Source organism: Cucumis sativus, chromosome 3 (genome assembly GCF_000004075.3).
Source record: "Cucumis sativus cultivar 9930 chromosome 3, Cucumber_9930_V3, whole genome shotgun sequence".
NCBI classification, from domain to species: domain Eukaryota; kingdom Viridiplantae; phylum Streptophyta; class Magnoliopsida; order Cucurbitales; family Cucurbitaceae; genus Cucumis; species Cucumis sativus.
The window spans coordinates 28,234,442-28,253,918 of record NC_026657.2 but is presented as its reverse complement, the minus strand read 5'-3'; the positions used below and the strand labels follow the sequence as shown (position 1 = coordinate 28,253,918).

At 30.7% G+C, this 19,477-nt stretch overlaps 3 protein-coding genes across 3 annotated transcripts; 1 reads left to right on the top strand and 2 right to left on the bottom strand.

Moving 5' to 3' along the window:
* The first annotated feature begins 5,325 nt into the window (after nucleotides 1-5,325).
* LOC101217646 (mavicyanin) lies at nucleotides 5,326-7,350 on the top strand. The gene is made up of 2 exons (XM_004137607.2): nucleotides 5,326-5,653; nucleotides 6,749-7,350. Exons 1-2 carry the CDS (start codon nucleotides 5,482-5,484, stop codon nucleotides 7,090-7,092), a joined length of 516 nt encoding a protein of 171 aa, XP_004137655.1. The 5' UTR covers nucleotides 5,326-5,481; the 3' UTR covers nucleotides 7,093-7,350.
* Nucleotides 7,351-8,250: 900 nt separating this feature from the next.
* On the bottom strand, nucleotides 8,251-11,887 carry LOC101217419 (magnesium transporter MRS2-1). Its single transcript, XM_004137606.3, has 6 exons — nucleotides 11,451-11,887; nucleotides 10,469-11,083; nucleotides 9,333-9,461; nucleotides 8,903-9,235; nucleotides 8,758-8,805; nucleotides 8,251-8,647 (listed from the first exon to the last, which is right to left on the bottom strand). Exons 2-6 carry the CDS (start codon nucleotides 11,069-11,071, stop codon nucleotides 8,417-8,419), a joined length of 1,344 nt encoding a protein of 447 aa, XP_004137654.1. The 5' UTR covers nucleotides 11,072-11,083; nucleotides 11,451-11,887; the 3' UTR covers nucleotides 8,251-8,416.
* A 4,324-nt stretch (nucleotides 11,888-16,211) lies between these two features.
* Nucleotides 16,212-17,970, bottom strand: LOC101217185 (chaperone protein dnaJ 8, chloroplastic). Its single transcript, XM_004137605.3, has 3 exons — nucleotides 17,651-17,970; nucleotides 17,488-17,556; nucleotides 16,212-16,849 (listed from the first exon to the last, which is right to left on the bottom strand). The coding sequence occupies exons 1-3, from the start codon at nucleotides 17,873-17,875 to the stop codon at nucleotides 16,673-16,675; spliced, it is 471 nt and encodes a 156-aa protein (XP_004137653.2). The 5' UTR covers nucleotides 17,876-17,970; the 3' UTR covers nucleotides 16,212-16,672.
* Between the last annotated feature and the right edge of the window lie 1,507 nt (nucleotides 17,971-19,477).

The following is a 19,477-nucleotide window of genomic DNA, read 5'->3' as shown; positions in this document are numbered from 1 at the left end:
CATTACTAATAAATTTCCTCAAACCCCATACTCTTCACACATCAACTACTTTTTATGTATTTCTAATATCTCTACTATATTGAGAGGGAGAGCAGGAGACTTTTTATCTTTCCTTTCCTATCCCTACTTTTTTAATCAAATAACTACTTTGCCCTTCCCATCTTTTAGGGCGAGACCCTTCCATTGGTATTTATGGACAAACTTCCGAATAGTAGACGTGCAATAACCTAATTATCTCGATGGGGTACAACTTAACTTATTGAGTGTAAGTGGTTACTCATTAGGTTCTTTTAATATTTGAGACACGACTCTTCGAGTTTAAATGTTTGTTGATTGTTTTTGTGTAGACGATTACACATCAAATGAATATACTCATTCTTTTCATATACTATGAATTTATATATATAAGCCAATTTATCGAGATAGATGTTTGTTGCGAGATGTTAGAACAAAACGTACATTACTTATGTCAATGTAACACTAACTTGAGTTGTAGTTGGTGTTAGAAAAATTTGCATCAATTACTAACTTTTGCAGTTGTTTTTTAGAAAGAACTTTCATTATATATCATATATATTTATAGAGTATAAACTAGGAGAAACCATTTCAATATACTTCATAATGCATGATTTATAATTAATAATAAAAAACTAAACTTTTAAAAGATGAAAAATAAAATTCTAAAACACATGTAGCAAAATGAGGCATATTATTGTAAGAACGGTAAACATAACCGTAAATATAGAAATATTTACTTTCAATTGAAAGAATATGTCCAAAAGGACTATTAGTTATGCAAAAAACATAATCAAGCAAGGCTACTTAATATCTCAAGCAACAATATGATGGGAGGATAAAATATGTGAAAGAGAATACCATACCACACACCTCCCTATTTGCCTATCCAAACTAACAATCACAATGCAAATTGACAAGAGCAATGAATTTAGAAGAAGACAAAAGATATATATATGCAAATAGAATGGGCTTGAAAATGATTAATACAAGCCCAAAAACTGTTCTCATTTAAGTGTATATTGTTCTTTTTCCAACATTTTACACAAAAGGTGGTATAAGGTTACAAAGAATCGGTTTCATTTATTAGAATTTGGTGACAAGGATGACATTATAAGTATATTTCATAAGATTTCAATCTAAAATTGTAAGGAGAACATAGTCTTACAAAACAATCTTATCTATTTCCTAAGGGAAATTCAATAAATATAACAGTGCAACATAAAATAATAATAAATCCTAGTAAAATTAAACTGAAAATATTTTGTAAGTAAGGTACAATAATTCTGAATGTTTAAGTTTCTATGAAACATTATTTCAAAATTTTGCATCAATCATACTCGAAATGTCGAAAATTTTAAGGTTTAGTTGATAAGGTATCTGAAATAAAAAAATTTGAAAACAATGGACTCTTGTTTCACTTATTTAAGTTTACATTAGTAATAGAGGTATAAATTGAATGACTTAAGCTCTAAAAGATATTTTATAGAAAATCGAATAAGTATTGAATCCAGAAAACAATTGAAAAAGTGGTTTGATGGCCTTTTTTTATTTAGTCTTCTTTTTACTTGATATTGTTAGATTTTTATGCTGTTGGCTATTGAATTTTAGGATTGGAGCTTATATGAAAATAAGATGTGGCGTTCAGAAGAGTAAAAATTGAACAAACTTGGCCAATAAAGTCAAGAAACGGCTAAAACTCAAAAGTATGGAAGAAAACAAGGCTAAATGCCCAAAAAGGGAATGCCATGGAGCACTATGCAGTATGCACAACGCCCCAACCAGAGAACATCAGATAGGGAGATATCACAGCACTCAAGAGGGCATGGCAACGTCGTGATGGGTGAAGGACATCTTGCGCAGAAGTTTAACTCCGCGCCACCGTGCTAATCTATCTTAGGAAAAATTTGTAGTTTAGGGTTTACATTCTTTCTATTTGTTTTAGAGTTTTCAGCTACTAGAATCGTTCTTGTTCTTTAGAATTTTTTGGCTTGGAGAGAGGGTTCTGAGCAGATTTCAGTGGGTTTTTATTTTGTGCTTGGAGTCAATTTGAAAGCGTTGAACTCACCCCAAAAATTTGACCAAAATGTTGGACAACACTTTTCTTTTCCTTTCGTATGTTGGATTCTTTTTTGCATTTTTTCATTCTTGTTATGGTTTTGTTTAGGAAAATCATGTTACACCGATCTTTCATCATTCCATACCTAGATATATTATTTAGATAAATGCTAAACACTTTTGTGGATTTTCAATAATGTTAATTTGCTTTGTACTTTAATTTCTAGTATTATTGTTTTTAATGCTTTTGAATGTTTGATCAATATATAATTTAAATTCTTGTTTTAATGATAGGGTTTAGATCAGTTATATTATCGTTCAAACACACACACGATTATTCGGAAAACAATAGGGAGATTGTTAATGAAGACTCCTCATCCTTTAATTTGTTTAATTATCTTGTTTTAAAATATTAGTAATTAAGTGGTCAAAGAAAATATTGTTTTCAAAAGGGACAATTTGAATCATACTTTGGTCATTTTTATTGCTTTCGTAGTTTATTTGCATCACAATTCCATCATTTAAAAAAATCAAAACAATCTCTAAAGTAGCTCAAGATTATCAAAGCTATTTCTTTAGGACAATAATCTTCCAATGTGGAGCTTTAATCATGTTTGGAACTTTTTTTAATCATTATATTGTTTTTTTTAGTTCAAAACAACATCCTCTCAAAATTGTTTTCAAATCAATTATTTCAATTGCTCTCTGGAAGAAAACATTTGCTTCAACAATATTCACTTGCAATCTATCAAAAGCATTTTATTTCAAATAAATACTGTTTTGTGTAGCATGTTTTTAGTATATCATCTATTTGTATGATATATTTATAAATTATTTATTTGTATCAAATATTTGTAAGGGCAATTATTTTAACGGCAAAAATGTAAAAAATATTTATAAATTTATACTATAAATAAAATAGTCTAAAGGGAGCTTGAATAATCTTTTCTTTCCTTTTTTCTCTTTCAAATATTGATTGCTTATTTTGCTTCCATGCAATTGTTTAAATGTATGTGTTTTGAGTCATTTTGCACTTTATTGATAAAAGCGCGACTATTGATGTCGATGAAATATATTTGTTTGGGTGAAGATGGTTACGATATAATACACATAAAACAGATGTATTCATTTACCATCCTTGCATATCAAAAACTTATTAAAAGTGATGAAAAATTAAAAAGAACATCAAATTTGAAAAGACTACGAGTGTCTACATAAAATTAATACAAACTAAATCAACAATTGATATATTGATGCATTTTCATAAATTTGCTTTCATGAACTTCTTCTCTTCTGATGTTGGATTTTAGTTTCCCTTAATTATTCGTAGCTTAAGAATTAAATATAAAATATGTGTTTATATTTTTTTTGTCATAGGGTATCAAAATTTCGTGGTGGTATTAGACAATCACTCATTTTTGTTACAATCTTTCAAATGATTTTCAAGATCCGTTCAATTTCGACCTCTTGTCTTGAATGCTATAAAAATTGAAAAAGTTCTCACAAGTATGTTCATATATTCCCTCCATAAAGCTCTATGTTTTCTTCCTCAATTTCTTTAACTTAATTTGGTCATAAATCTCGTGACTTACTATGTGCCATTTTTATTTATTGAATCTCAAAGCTAAACAAAACGGGTTTCTTTTTATTATTATTATTATTATATATATATAAATATATTTATTTATTTATAAGTTATTTCATCCATTATTTATTATATCATCAAATGTATTTGTTTCGTTTTTTATATATGTTTGTTTGTGTTTAGAGGTTAGAATACTCGTATTTGTCTTTCTTTAATAATTATGGGGTTTTTGAGGTGTGAGGTGAATTATTATAATATGTGATTATTATAGTACATGAGTTATAATAATTTGTAGGTTATTATAGTTTGTGTTTGTGGTGCATATTATTATAATTTGAGTTACTATAATCTATGTTTGAAAAAATTAGAAATAGTGAAATAGGAGAGTAGGGAATAGTAACATATAAGAGAGATGAGGTGAGAAATAGTGAAAGAGAGAGTGAAGAATAGCAAAGAGAGGAATAGTAACATATAAGAGAGATGGGGTGAGAAATAGTGAAAGAGAGAATGAAGAATAGTAAAGAGAGTGAGAGAGAAATAAAAAATAGAGAAAAAGTAGAATAATCATAATCCTCCTGACAAACATAGAGTGGACTAACATAGTATACTTCACTCCATAATAAGAGGACCAAATGGTTTCTATGTGTATATTTTTACATTTAGTGTAAAACTCATAATCAAAAGATTTTATTTCTAGTACTTTATTCAAACTAGAAGAGATTTACTCCGATATGTTTACTATTTTTACATATCTTAAAAGACAATTATATTTTTTTTGTATCGCGAACAACTACACAAGTTTAATTAAATATATTAGTTATTTTTTAAAAAATAAAATTTGTTTAATTTAATAAATTGCACAATCTTCACCAGATTTGTTTACCCAATTTTTATTCTCTTAAAGTTGTTTTAAAATAATCTATAATAACATAACCATTCAAAATATAATAATAAAAATAAACTACATTTCAATTTAATTTTCTAATTTAGCTCAGATCAAATTTAAAAAATCAAATTTATATTTGATGAAACCTTCATTTTAGAAAATTGAAAACAATTAATTTTATAAAATTTAATAAATGAAAACAGGTATACGTGAATTCAGCTCAACTAGCATTTGTATCTAAGTACATGAGGTTCTAGGTTCAAATTCCCCACTCTTAAATGAAAAAAACTTATTTAATTGGATTGCATATTAATCTAGTCTTGTATCATTGTCTTTTTACCATTATGGTTATCGTTTAGAATTAATGAACTAGGATTAGTATATCATATATGCAGTAGCAACATTAATTGTGATAAATTCATAATTGTCTTAGTGTAATAGTATTAGAATTGGATTGATTAAGGATTTAATGCAACTACACAGGTAAATAACAAGAGGCATATAATGAAACAAAACTGACATGGATAAATTACATTTCTCCTGAAGTAAACATGGTCACATCATATGATCACAAAATAAAGTTAAGGAGAGCATTATGAAATAATATGGCCCAACGTTCCCTCAATTAGTTACCAACATTCCCCCCCATCACTCTTCACGTGGTTGCGGTTGCAGGCAAATGGTTAAACAACAAAACAAGCGCATAGTTGCGCCTAAAAAAAGATTCAAATCCCAATGGCTCCATCAAGTTGCTCTCAACGGATCTCACCCATTTATTGAAAAATAATAGAGCTTGTCCCACTGGCCACTGGGGGCCCTTCAACATCATCTTTCTAATTCTCTCCTTTATCCATTGGATCTCAACAATCAAATCTTCACTCCCCTTCTTCTACTCTAATCTAGGGCTGATTTCCAACCTCCCTCCCTCCCTCTCGTAATGCTGACCTCGCCGCGTCTCCTTCCCTTCTTCCTCCTCCTCTGCGCCGCCGTCTCCCTCTTCCCCGTTTCCGCCACTGACCATATCGTCGGCGCCAACCGCGGCTGGAACCCCGGCATCAACTACACTCTCTGGGCTAATAACCACACCTTCTACGTTGGCGACCTCATCTGTAAGTTATAGATCCTCTCTCTCTTTCCCTTTAAATTTTTTTATAGATCTTTCCACAGGGGACGCTTTAGTAGCTGCTTACTTTGTGTTAAATTCAATAAAATGCCACATTCGCGTGCTATTCCTCCCATATTGAGAGATGAAACGTTGGAATTCACATCCATGGTTATAATGTTGTGTTAGTAGAAGATAATGGAGTTGCCCGGTGTGCAATTGTCCACTCCTTACTTTTTCTGTCATACCGTAGTAAGTTAATGTAAATAATTAATGGCTTAGAAAGAATGGCAAACGAACTAAACTCTTAAGGTCACTTGTTTAAGGTTGAGGTGATAGTGTGGACTCTTGTCTATGAATTACCTCTATCTTAGGTAGTAGAGTTAAATAGTTGTCTCTTCAGAATAATAGTGGTCTGGAAATGTTGACTGATATTGGTAGGTTTGTTGCATTTCGAAGATAGTACAATCAAATAATTATCTCTCAAGAATAATAATGGTGTAGAAAAGTTCACACAGCTACTCATAGATATTACTTGATATGGTTAGTTTGTTGTATTGCAGATGGTTATCGATAGGGAGTTAGAAAAAATAAAAGCTCAATATAATTTATGGATTTGCCATAGTAACTAGAGAGATGGTTTTTCCTTAACTATTGTTATAGTGTGATGTAGGGGTGATTATCGGTTGGTCAATGTCAATTTTGGCCTTTGGCCTCAAACAGACACCAATCTCCGATATTTTTGTGTAAATCGGTTTTGACGAAGATGGAATTGTTGATTGACGGACGACTTGGTCGGCCATCCAACTAGGAAACAAAAAGAATGAGAGATAGAAAAGCTAAAGAAGCAGCAAAACTAACTTTTTTGGTTCCATGTTTTCATCGGTTTGTTGTTTAAGCCTTTTTGGGCTCACTGATTGAAACATAGATTAATAGATTAAACTGACCGATTGAAGTCAGTTTGGTCAGTTTTGGTCAACCAGCTCGATTTCTTGGTCTTCCTTGCTCATCCCTAGTGTAATCCTTTTTGATATTGAAGTATAGTTTGTGTTACATTATCCTAAAGTCCTAACGCCTTGTTTACAAATCAAATACTCCGCAGCATTTAGGTATCAGAAGAACCAATACAATGTGTTTGAGGTGAACCAAACAGGATACGACAACTGCACAATAGAGGGGGCGTCTGGAAATTGGAGCAGTGGCAAGGACTTCATCCCTCTCGACAAGGCCCAAAGGTACTACTTCATTTGTGGCAATGGACAGTGTTTTAATGGCATGAAGGTGACCATTCTTGTTCATCCTCTTCCTCCTCCTCCATCTTCTCCGCTTGCCATGGAGCATAACTCGCCCTCCTCCGCCACACCCTGGGTGGGTTCTAGACAATGGGGGTTTCGTGCTTTGCTCATCTCTCTGGCTATGATTTTGCTTGGATCTCACTGGATTTAGTTGATCCATGGGTGGGCTGCGGTGGGCGATGCAGAGGTCTTGTTGGTAATTAAACTAGTATTAGTGTTGGATTTGTTGTTTTCCTTTTTGAGATTTCCAGATTTGGCAACAGTTTGGCTGGAAAAATTGGGAATGTGAGGGAACATTGTTTGATTGTTTGATAATTTGTGGGGTGGTTTTGATTGTTTGGTTTGTTGTAATTTGTAATGACATTATGACAATCATATCCGGGTTTAAATTCCTCAGTTGGCTCCAAAATCGTTAGTGGTCGTTTATGTGTACACACACACACAACAAGTATTTAATGGTTTATTTTACGTCTAAAATATAAATAAATTAACATAAACATCTGAACAGCCGTTTAAAATTGACATTGTATCTCTAAAGACTAATACTAAATACATTTTCATCAGTCTCCCTAATCCCTCCTCTGAATATTGTTCAATAAAACGTTTCCAACAGTTGTTTAGTTGTGACCCAATCTTTTTATTCAATGAATGTTAGATAATTGGATTTTTCATGAATTGACTTGTAACCCAATCCTTGTATTCAAAGAATGTTTCCAATAATTGGATTTTCCATGAATTGACTCGTAATTTTGTTAGGGAATTGTACATTGTAGGAGGAAAAATAGGACTTTCAAGTGCAACCTTTTTATTTAATCAACCATCGCACAAAATCAGTGGTCGAGTGTCAAATTTTTATGTAGTACGTGTCAATTTAACACTTCCCTGTATTCAAAAGAGTAATTGATCAGTAAACACCTAAGTTTAGATTATTATGGTCACTATTTAATTCAGTTCAGTCAAGTTTAAGTTGAGAGGGTAAATAACTTTGTTTTATATAACCTGCATTTGAGTTATATAAAAGAATGACGTTTCATATGAGTTTATGTACAACCTACATAAGGTTCATAAATATAAAATTTGAAAAGAAGATTATCTATATAGTACACAAATATATAATATCATTCCAACTTCTAGTAAGACAAATTCAACTAGCCTAACACTCCCTTTAACAGCTATTTTGTCAAGAAGTCGCTGAAGACATTTTTTAATCTAAATCTGGTCTTGGATGATTATTAACAGATAAATTTAATATAAGATAATTGCAACAAACTAAAATACAATGAAAAGAGAGAGATACGAACTCAAGAAAGACAGAATGAAGGCTTAAAAATAAGGTGGATGAATTACTAGAGATGAGCCAAGTTTTTCCTACATCTACTTACATTTCATGTTAAATTATCAAGAGTAAAAGAAGAAAAAGAAGAAAGAATACAATCAATGGGATTCCATTTTCTTACCTTTAACCACCCATCAATTTAAAGTGGCATCAGCCTTTTGTACCTGAAAAACCAAACAAATGCAGAAAATATGATAATTCCACTTACTCCTGTAATTAGGAGGACCCACTTGAATGCATCAGGATTCCCAAACATTGGTATTTCAAAATTCATGCCAAAAATTCCAGCCACCACCCCAAAAATGGCAACAACAAATGTTGCAGTAGTGAGCAGTAGCTCAAACTGGATCAACTGATTACGAACATTATCCTGCACATGAAAACCTTCTAAGTAATTCAAGAAAAAACTATCAATATACATTGACGTTGAGTGAATGAGGTATGAAATGAGAAACAAAAGAAAAGAGAATGTCAGCATACCAACTGGATGTTGATGAAATCTTCTGTGTCGTCGATGTATTCCTTCAACTAAAAGGGGGAGGAAATGAAATAAGAACACATTAACTTCATGCACAGAGGAAAAGAAGAGAAGAAACTAATTAAGACTCGTGTGTGTAAGGCATACCGATGTCAACTTATTCAGGGTGCTATCAATGACAACAAAATATGCTTCAAGTAGCATTTCGAGCTCCTCTATATTTTCATTGGTACTTTCTGAACTTCTTGTGCTTTCATGCCGACTCCTCGCAATGCTCAGGCTCTTCTCGAGTCTACGAGTTTCAGGTGGTGAAGATACAGGAGAAACAGGAGCAGAAATAGACGCTCCATCAATTGATCTGTATCCAGTCACAGACTGATCACCATAAACAAATGACTCCATTCTCATTTTCTTCTCGGTGAGATACATTTCTGCCATATCTCCATCATCATCCATAAGTTGTTCTATTTCATCCCTAACCTAAAAAGATGCAGCTTAAATAGAGAACAAAGAGAGGAAAGGGTATAGCTTCCATTCATTTCCGTAAATCAGGATCAGTAAAGTAAATACAAAATACCTTCTGAACCCTACGAGTCAGGGCAACAAGTCTGCTTTTCAAGCGACGGACCCGCTCCAAATTTAATGTACTGATTTTTGACGTAAGTTCATCTAGCAATGGGTATGCTTCGATTTCTAATTCTGCAGCCTTTGGGGAAATGAGCAAATATAGGTATTATCGCAGTGGAAGAACTATGTACTAGCCAGTAAAAATATGAAGACATATATCGAAAACGGTTTTATTTATAACATATTTCTATTTTCTTTTTTCCTGTTTTTATAATTATATTATTTAAGGACAGGGGGACCTTAACTGATCAATGTCTCAAGTATAGAAGCTAACAAGGCCCTTAAGAAAGTATCTTTTTCTTCACCCTCAGTTTTGCCAAACTAAGAACCAAGCCAGAAAGCAATACATAATGTGTGTGTTTAGGGTACCATGTCAAATGAGATTCTTCAGAAACAATTTAGATGTTAATTAATATGAAAATACTAAATTTGAAATCAGTAAAGAAGAATCTACCCACATAAACAACATTATCTGACAAAACATCATTACAGAAAGAATAAGGATAGTAAAAATTTGAATATTTTAATAACATGAGATGAAGTAAATAAATAAATATCTTCTACAGCAAGATAAAAAAATAGACAACGTTCTTCCACCAAATAGAACGAAATCTTAATATCTACCACCTCCCATCCAATAAAAAGGTCCTTAAGAATAAGAAATACAGCTGCACCACCGTACAACTTGAGTGGTATCCTCTAATTACCAGAGGTTTACAGTAATAAAGAATAGGAGCAGGATAATCTATAAACTTCAAACGTTCAGGGTGATGAATTTTGGAGTTATAAACAATATTGTACCAAGTTACATCATAATTAAAACAGGAATAAATGTTTAGTCTCAGTAGAAACTTATGGCCTAAAATCCAAAAGATAAATGACCTTTCATAGCCTATTTGCTCCATTTGTTAGCATTTTTCAAGTGGCAATATGGAAAAGCATTACTGAAGAGTGAAACCTATCTTCTCTCTCTCAACTTTTTTTATAAAAAAAAGCATTACTTAATTAAAACGCATACAATTAACATGAAATAAACCAGTACTAAAAAAACAAAAAGAAAAAGGTCAAATTTCTATTTCTACTCACCTGGGAATCAAGAAATGTACAAGCTGCCTCCAAAGCAACTTCTAAAGCTCTGAACTCAAAGGGCAGATAATCAGGAGAGGTGTTTACAAATACATTATCAAAATTCCTACTTCCTCTTCTTCTGTTTAAGTCAGCACCGTGATTTGCATCATTCTGCCAAACCTCATCAACCCCAGTGGCTTTTAATCGTCTTTGTAGCTCGACCACATACTGCAGTACATAACTATCAAGGGAATTTAACAGCAAAACTTCATCAGCTGTTATAATGCATCGAATCTGCTCTAGATTGACTACAATAGCCTTCTCTCTACCAAGAATTGTTGAAGGGTAAACAAACAAAGGATCAAGCAACCGCAAATCACGTGCAGGTAGATCACAACGACGCATCATGGTGAACTTATCAACCTCAATAATCTGGGAATTCCCAGAGGAATCTACTCGGATCCAAGATCTAAGTCCCTGACCTCGCTTCTTCAACCCTAGAACATCCACACCTTGAAAAGGCACCCTGCCAGAGGCTGATGGTCGATTATTAATTGCCTCCCTAAGATTAATAGCCGAAGCAGGTTTTGGTGGAAGCAACCGCTCTTTGAGATCCGCCATTTACAGAGATATCTAAATGGAACAACTTAAAAACAGTTAGGAAACATGCACACTTGACATTCCCAATCAACTTCAGCCCCACATATATTAATTAAATATATATTGTACACAGATAAAAACGCCCGTATCGATCAATCACGCTTCTAACTCGAACAAACAATAATCAGCAACACGAAATCAAATATTTTCCCTACCTTAATATACAACAGTGATTAAATAATCCATCCGCAATGTTCGTACAGTCTAGAAGTGAAATTCAAGTAACTTAAGAATAATTCACAACCAAATCTATTTCTCACAGAAATAACTGCAACCTAATAGATGTATGTCGAAATCGAGTAAGGAAACAATAGAAAACGCAAAAGAAAAAGAGAATCACCTCCACAGGAGAAGCAAGGCGGCGGACCCTCAGAGAGCGTATAGGTGATGAAAATACACAATCAGTTATCCGATTTCAGAGGCCGATTAAATCAAGGACTGAAGGAGAAAAGAAGAATTGAAAACCTAGATTTTAGATAGGAGAAGGGGGAGAATTTGCGATTGGGTTATGTGAAAGATGGAAGCGATGATTGATTGATTGATTGATTGATTGAAGAAGAAGAAGAAGGCAGGAAGGAAGGAAGGAAGGAAGGAATCTGAGGATTCAGTGATGCTGCTGACCATATAATTTCACACACAAAAATGAACTTTCAAATTTCCTCAATTATCACTCTCATCACTTCTCAATTAATCCAAATAACAATTAGTTCGAAGGACAAAATTTTATAAAAAGCCTTTCTTTCCTTCTTTAGTCGTTCTCTCTTTTATTAAATTTGTCGTTGCTATTAAATTCAGACACACTCTTTACAAACCTTGAAGACTTTAGGTTTAACTTCTACCTTTTCTTTCTGTTTTCTTTTTTCACTTTTTAGTAAAACTTATATATCTATTTATAACTATTAACCAAATTGTTTCTTTAAAACTGTTTTTCCATTCTACCCTCCATATTCTAAAAACAAATTCAATTCCTTAATGCTAATAAATAATAATGTATTCTCTATTCAATTATCCACCCTCTTAATTATTCTTTCTCTGCAACCTAAGAAAAAAACTTATAATCTCTGCTATATTTGTTAGGGAACTCTATTTGTTTTTAAACTCCCTTCAAAAGTTTTTGCTCAAATCATCCACATCTATATATATAATATGTAGTAAATCTTAGGTTGTGATTCATTTACAAAGACAAATGGACAAATAGAGGTTACTTTTATACCCTCATTAATTATATGTATGTACGATGATTTTCTCTAATATAAACTGAATTTTAGTACCTTCAATCCTTCATGTACTCAATATATATAAATGTATGTTAAGCTTATCAAGTGATCGTATTGTATCACCCCAAGAGAAAAATAGAAAACCTTAAGATATTTTTGTAATCTAGTCTTCAGTTATTAAGCCTATGAATAAAGCTAAAAGAAGATTTTGATGGAATGATATTTTCTTGCTTTTGATGAGAGATTGGGGTGAGAGAGTGAGAAAAAGAAACCCAGCTTACTTCTCTTTCAATGATTTCTTCAAGTTCTCGTCATCTTCCTTTCATTTATGTGTATACATCTTTACACGTGATTTTATGCAACATTTTGTTGCCAATGATGTATTTTGTTGATGATTGTTGTATTGTATCTTCTACTCATAGGGGAGGTTTTTACTAGTACTCGTCCTTTTCTTTTTCTCCTATGGGTGCATGTGATTTATTTTTAACTTTATATACATTGATTACAACTAGATGATTACGTGGATTTTATTTTAAAATCACTCCAAAACACGTACCAATTAAACGTAGTTATTTTGTTTGTTTACCCATGTTTAAAAGCTAAAAGAAATTAAAGTTTTTACAAATCTGACATTCTTTGATATGCAAAGCACGTCAAAAAATATGCTAATTGGCATCTTCATATCTTGATTTTCTCCTCGTTGAGGATTGTACTAACAATTGTAACATTGATATCTAAATTTATAAACAACTTCTATCATCTTCTACAACTTCTACAAATTTTAAAAACCCTAAACTACAAACTTTCAATTCAATTCATTAAAGTTGAATACAATAACTAATTCAATTTTGATAAATTCACTCATTTCAATCTGATTATAATTACAACATTTAAATAGTAAAACTTTAAGAATATTATCGATGAATATCGTGTTTTCTAAGCCTATTAACGAGAGTTCGAATTTTATGCTTCTTAGAAAATAGTTTTTTCGTTACCCATCAAGATATTTATGGGTCTTGTCCATGATCTTATCCTAAACCCTAAATACTTTTTCTTAATGGGCAATGTCCATCAAGATATCATTTTTTTTTTATATACCTTACCCATTATTTTTTTTCTTGTCTTTGTCCATCAAGAAAATTCTAAATGCATCAAGAAATCCAAAATAAATATATAGATTTTTTTCGACGATGTTCATTGCAAATAAAGAAAATTTATTTTTTAATGCTTATCGTCTACCAAAGAAAAGCTAACTTAATGAGCATTGTCAGTCAGGTAATATATTATCTTTGATGTTTATTATCCATCGAGAAATAGTTTTCTGGATGTTTATTGACCATCAACAAAATTAAGGAAACTTTGTCCATGAAGGAAACAAAAAATCCACAATTTTTTACATTTTTCCATATTTCTTCAACAAAATAAGGGGATTTTTCTTAACCGTATCAAGAAAAAATTTCTTGATGGTCCTTACCATGGCTATCAAGAAATCAAAATTAGTATGCGTAGAAAAAACCAAATTTGCAATTGTGAAAATTTACCAAAAAATTCAAATAACTACAAAATAAAATTGTTTTATATGATGTTAGAAATCAGTAAAAAACTTATTTTTCAATGTATATGAAAGGTGGGGGTATGTATGAATTTAAATCTTCAACCTCAAAGAAATAAATAGGTATTTTATTTGTAAGTTACACCCTGTATTTGCAACTTATCTCAACACACTAATGAACATTTACATTTGAAAAAAAAAAAATTTACCAAAAAAAAAAATATCAAACTATTTATCGAAAAAAAAAACACTAATAGATACTAATAGACTTCTACAAACCTCTTAGTAATAGACTTGTGTCAGTTTCTATTACTGATAATGTCAATGATAGACTTATATCGATTTTTATCAATGACTTTTTTCAGTTTCTATCACTGATAGACACTATAGATTCGTATCAATTCCTATATTAATAAACAAAAAGGAATGTAGAAAATTTTACTATAACTTGAGGCATTTGGAGCACCAACTAGACTAAGACTATAATAACTATGTATTGCTACAGTAAACACTATTTTGTGTCCTCGCTTAGCTATAGTCAACATTATTTCAATGCTCTTACTCTACAATATTTACTATTTTCTATTCACCATTTTTCTATTATTTGCTACAATGTTTACTATTTTCTTATAAAACTAAAGTAGTTTACACCTCAAATACATGTTTTTATAAATTCAAATTAACATAATCTATATCACATACACAAACTATTATAGCTTCATAAAACTATTATAACCAACTCCTTGCCCAAATTAATACTAAAAAAAGTATCCCATTTCTCTATATATAAAAGTTCTCGTAGGAAATTTTTTAATTTATAGTACCTTAACTTAATAATTATATCAATTTAAATCTTCAACTTTGGAGTTATATCAATCTAAACTACAAACTAATAAATATATAAATTTAGATCATAAACTTTTACGAGTGTATCAATTTATACTTTGAACTTATATACATATATTAATTTAAACTCTCCATTATATTGTTTTTGATATATATATAAAAGGAATAGTTGCAAATTTAGCAATTAGATTCAAAATAATTAAGTATATAACAACATTTTAAAATTTATAACATAGTCTATTGGTGATAGACTATACGAAGTCTATCAGCGATACAAGTGATAATTTTGTTATATCTGTAATTCTTTTAAATTTTTGCTATATTTTTACATTTAAATTGATAATTTATTGATTAAAATTTAAATTGATACATACAATTAGGCGTGAAATAGTTAAGACGGTAAAGCCCAACCTTTAGCTTTCTAAAATCTCTCCCGCCAAACTTAATAGTACAGTAACGTTAGTAAAAATTAAAATTACATTATAAAAATAATACATACAAATGGACCGATCATAACTCATCTTATTCAAAAAAAAAATTAATTATTTAATATTCTTTTCATATGATATTGCTACGTGTGAAGTTCATGTCACGATTTCACGACTATTCATGTTTACTCTATTTTTTGCTACGAGGTTCATATCATGATCTCACAATTAGTATAAACTTTGAATAGATAAACATATTAAAAAATATTGATTTCATTTCAAAATTATCCTCACAATTATTTTTGTTTACAAAAAAATTGTAATGAACATCTGACAGTTTTTCTAAGCTTTAAAACATTTTAATAAATTAAGATGGATTATAAAATTCAATTTTAAAAATTTTAAAACGAAAATCACGCCAAGACTATAATTCACCCCTTCTAGTTCCAGCTACACAAATTTTGACCCACAATTTAAAACCATTTTTATTATTCTGCATTAATTATACTTTTATTATTTACTACAACATTTAACTATTTACTTTTAAATATAAATCTAAAATAATGTAAGACATGAACATGTATCATTATAATTTAAAATAAAACAATCCAAATTATAATTTAATAAATATCGTAATGTATTTGATTTCATTAATTCACAGGACGAAATCGAACTATTAATTTTACTATTTTTGGTATAGGAACTAAATATAGGTATTTTAATCGTTTCTTGTCTATTTTATCTCGTCAATCTCAGCTTTCTCAACTTACTCCTTTTGAAAATTTTGCTCATAACATCGTCTCCTGATCAATTAAATAATATCCACCAACTCAAAAGCAAATAATATTAATAAACAAGGTTAACTTCCTACCAGAAAAAAAGGATGAATACACAAGAACTCAAAATAACGTAAAGAAAGTAGATTTTCCAATTTTGTCGTAAATTTGAACATTTTTAGGTCATCAAAATTGATTTTAAATAGTTAAAAATACGTTTCCGGTTAATCTTAAAAATGACAATTCCGGAATATTCCCGAAGGCAATTCCTTTCCATTCAAATGAAACTCAACAGAGGTAATAGTTATATTCCTATCCCCCACCTTTTTAATTAAATTCACAAACGGATAATATTGAACAGAAACGAGTACACAAAAAAGCACCACCTTCTCTATTGGGCAAACAACCAGACAAGAGTTTAAAAAAAGATAAAAACACAAATGCCCCACCACAACTTTGATAGGCCATTCCTTCAAAGCCTTTTCATATTATTAAAAGACCAAAAGGCTCTGTTCTTGACCATATGTACAACAACGACACCACCACCACTAAAATAAAGGGGTACACAAATTAGTGAATTAATACCAATTTTCAACTTCCCCTCTTTTTCCACCATATATACATAGCCAAACCAAATCATCACAACCGTTGGTTGTTGATGATGTTGATAGATTAAAGACCAATTCTATGTGCAAATCATAACTGACTTTTAATTTTTTGTTTTTGGGTTTTAAATTTCAGGATTAATATTGAGATGAATAATCACCCATCCACGCTCCTTCATATCCCATCCATTCTTCATATGAGTCCCAATCTGGTTCCCCATATTTTCTCGTCGGTTCATCAGTCCCTTCATAATATTTTGTTTCATATGTCTCTTCTATTGGTGTTGCTATACCTCTTAAGTTATTCATCACAATCTGTTTCACAAAATCAAAAATCACCTCGTTAGCAAAATTCAAACTATCTTCATAACTCAGATCTGTTGCAAGAATTGAATTCACATACAAATTTGATCGATTATTAGAATTTACAAATAGGCCAATAGTAGATATTATGTATAAGACAAACACGGTGGAAGTGTTTGGGACCCAACTTCATCTCTACCCAATCTATGATAACCAACACAGCGCAACGATCAAATTTGCAATTTACATAAAAAGGCTTAAACAAATTTGGGTCAATCTGGGACCCAATAAAAGCAAAAGACAAAGTGCAAGTGTGTGTATGTATATAATTTAACCTGATATGATATACGACAAATAGGTATAGGAAAATCAATGATAGAATGACCGAAAACACTATGAAACCGACATGAACCTAATCAAACACTCAATTGCGCTACATATAGTGAAATTCAAACTATTTCCTCTAAAATGTCTATATATTTAATTAGTTTAGTAATTATGTGAGGAAAGAAACAAAAATTAGTTATTGCAATAATAGGTGCACAATTATTATTATTATAAGAAAGAAAGAAAAAAAAATCAATCATTTCAATAATTGATTCAAATTTGAGTAAATAATTAAAAAGAAAAAAGAGGGTATGATCACGTACAACGTAAGCTTCATTGATTTGTTCAAACTGAACGCCACAATTTCTCCCTTTACAAACATCAGGATGATACTGATAAAAAAAAAGAATCAAAGAAATCGTAAGAATCAGTAGGATGGAACAAATCCTGTAATATAAAGAAATGGAAAGAAAGAAAAGAAGAAACCTTAAGAGCGAGACGTCGGAAGGCTTTTTTGACTTCAGATTCAGAGGAACCGGGTTGAATCCGAAGAGTTCGATAAGGATCGGCGAGGGAAGAAGAAGAATAAGAACAAGAAACTCTAAATTGATTAGTGGAAGTCGGATTCTTGTTTGGACGATTAGTATGGGAAAAACATGAAGAGGAAGAGGAAGATGGTGCGATGAATCCAGCAGTAGCGACGGAGGCCATTAATTTTGGAAATGGGAGGGTGTTGAAAGGAAGAGGAAAGTGTAGTAACGTTGGAATGAAGAATGGAGGAAAAGAAAAGGGAAGGGGAAGGGAAATAAATAGAAGATTGGGAATAGGGAGGGTGTGGAGGGGCGAGATCGTCGGTTCTTATCCAATGGGTCAATTTTAGAGAGAGAGAGAGAGATGACGTGTTCCTTCCATCAGACTTTTATTCTCTTCTTATCTTCTTTTCTATTATTTATTGCTATTCCTCACTTACCTTCTTGCCTTTTTTACCTTTTCCTCTTTCTACCTTATCCTTTTTACTTTTTACCGCCGTTGGTGCCATCTATTCACTTACCTAATTTATCACATTTACCGCTCTCATTCTTTTCTTTATTTCTAATTTTATTTTGTCTCTCTTCTTTTTAAATTTTGATGCCATCTATAATTTTTCATTTTTATACAATTAAAACATAAGAGAGGAATCATATCCATAAATTCGAAGTTAATACTGTGTTACTATTTTTCTATTCATAAAAAATGTAATAGTTTTTTTTTATTCTGCATATAATTTTCAAATTAACTTTTATAGTCACTAATAAACAAATATGACATATTAGAGATTTTTCAGTCAACTTCTATCTAATTTTACATAATAATTAGATAGAAAATTCTTAATATAACCTGAATAAGTGACAACGACATAAATATTTGAATTTGTGTTTAATTTTTATTGACAAGTTGAATATGAGTTTAAACTTGGATAGGTAACCATTTGATTTTTTTTTTCCAATTAAGTCTATTACCACTATTTTTCTCTAGATTTCTTCCTTTAATATCTACCTTTTTCAATAGTTAAGCTATAATTTTAAAACTTTTTAGTTTAAATAACCAAGCTAGAATTTTTAAACTAAAAAAAAAAAAAAAAAAGTAAGTTTTAAAAAATTACTTTTGTTTTTAATTTTGGTCAAAATTTCAATTATTGTAATTAAGATTTTAAGAATTATGAAAATTATACACGTTGGCACTTTTACGTATAAATACGGACTTGACAGAAAATGAGTCGATATATTTGTTAAATTTTATATTTTCATTTTTTGGTTTACAATTTCAATTTACTGTCTACTTATATGATGATGTACATGTCTAATCTAATCATTTGTGTTTATAGTGCAAAATGTAAATATGGCAACAAAATAAATAAATATCTGAATCACTTTAGTCTATTTTTCAAAATTCCAAATTTAACCCCCCTCAATTTCCCATCTCTTTCCTTTTCGTAGTTTTTTCTTTATGGAAAGAGATTTAAATAGTGGGGGGATTACAGCTTGCATAATAAACATGTGTTTTTTATTTTTTATTTTTTAGATATATTTAATTTGTTTTTTTATTACCTTTCTTTGTCATTGAATTACTTAAATAACTTCGTCCTTAACTTTTACCTTCTTTTTTTTAATTTATCGAAAGTGAGATAGTTTTTTTATTTGGTTTTCATCTATTTTCAAATATCAATAAATATTAATTTAAAGTATTAGATACGTTAAACAACAATCAAATGACAATCAATATCATTTATTATTATAGTCAAACATCAATTATATCTCCTAGACAATTTTACAA

Bases quoted from the DNA above. Each gene is read 5' to 3' on its own strand.
- LOC101217646 (XM_004137607.2), top strand. From the start codon at position 5,482: ATGCTGACCTCGCCGCGTCTCCTTCCCTTCTTCCTCCTCCTCTGCGCC. The intron at 5,654-6,748 runs GTAAGTTATAGA...AATACTCCGCAG, and splicing joins CTACGTTGGCGACCTCATCT to CATTTAGGTATCAGAAGAAC.
- LOC101217419 (XM_004137606.3), bottom strand. From the start codon at position 11,071: ATGGCGGATCTCAAAGAGCGGTTGCTTCCACCAAAACCTGCTTCGGCT. The intron at 8,806-8,902 runs GTATGCCTTACA...TCCCCCTTTTAG, and splicing joins CCCTGAATAAGTTGACATCG to TTGAAGGAATACATCGACGA. The intron at 8,648-8,757 runs GTATGCTGACAT...TTTCATGTGCAG, and splicing joins ATTTCATCAACATCCAGTTG to GATAATGTTCGTAATCAGTT.
- LOC101217185 (XM_004137605.3), bottom strand. From the start codon at position 17,875: ATGGCCTCCGTCGCTACTGCTGGATTCATCGCACCATCTTCCTCTTCC. The intron at 17,557-17,650 runs GTTTCTTCTTTT...TTTTTTTATCAG, and splicing joins TCCGACGTCTCGCTCTTAAG to TATCATCCTGATGTTTGTAA. The intron at 16,850-17,487 runs GTACGTGATCAT...TTTGTGAAACAG, and splicing joins AAATCAATGAAGCTTACGTT to ATTGTGATGAATAACTTAAG.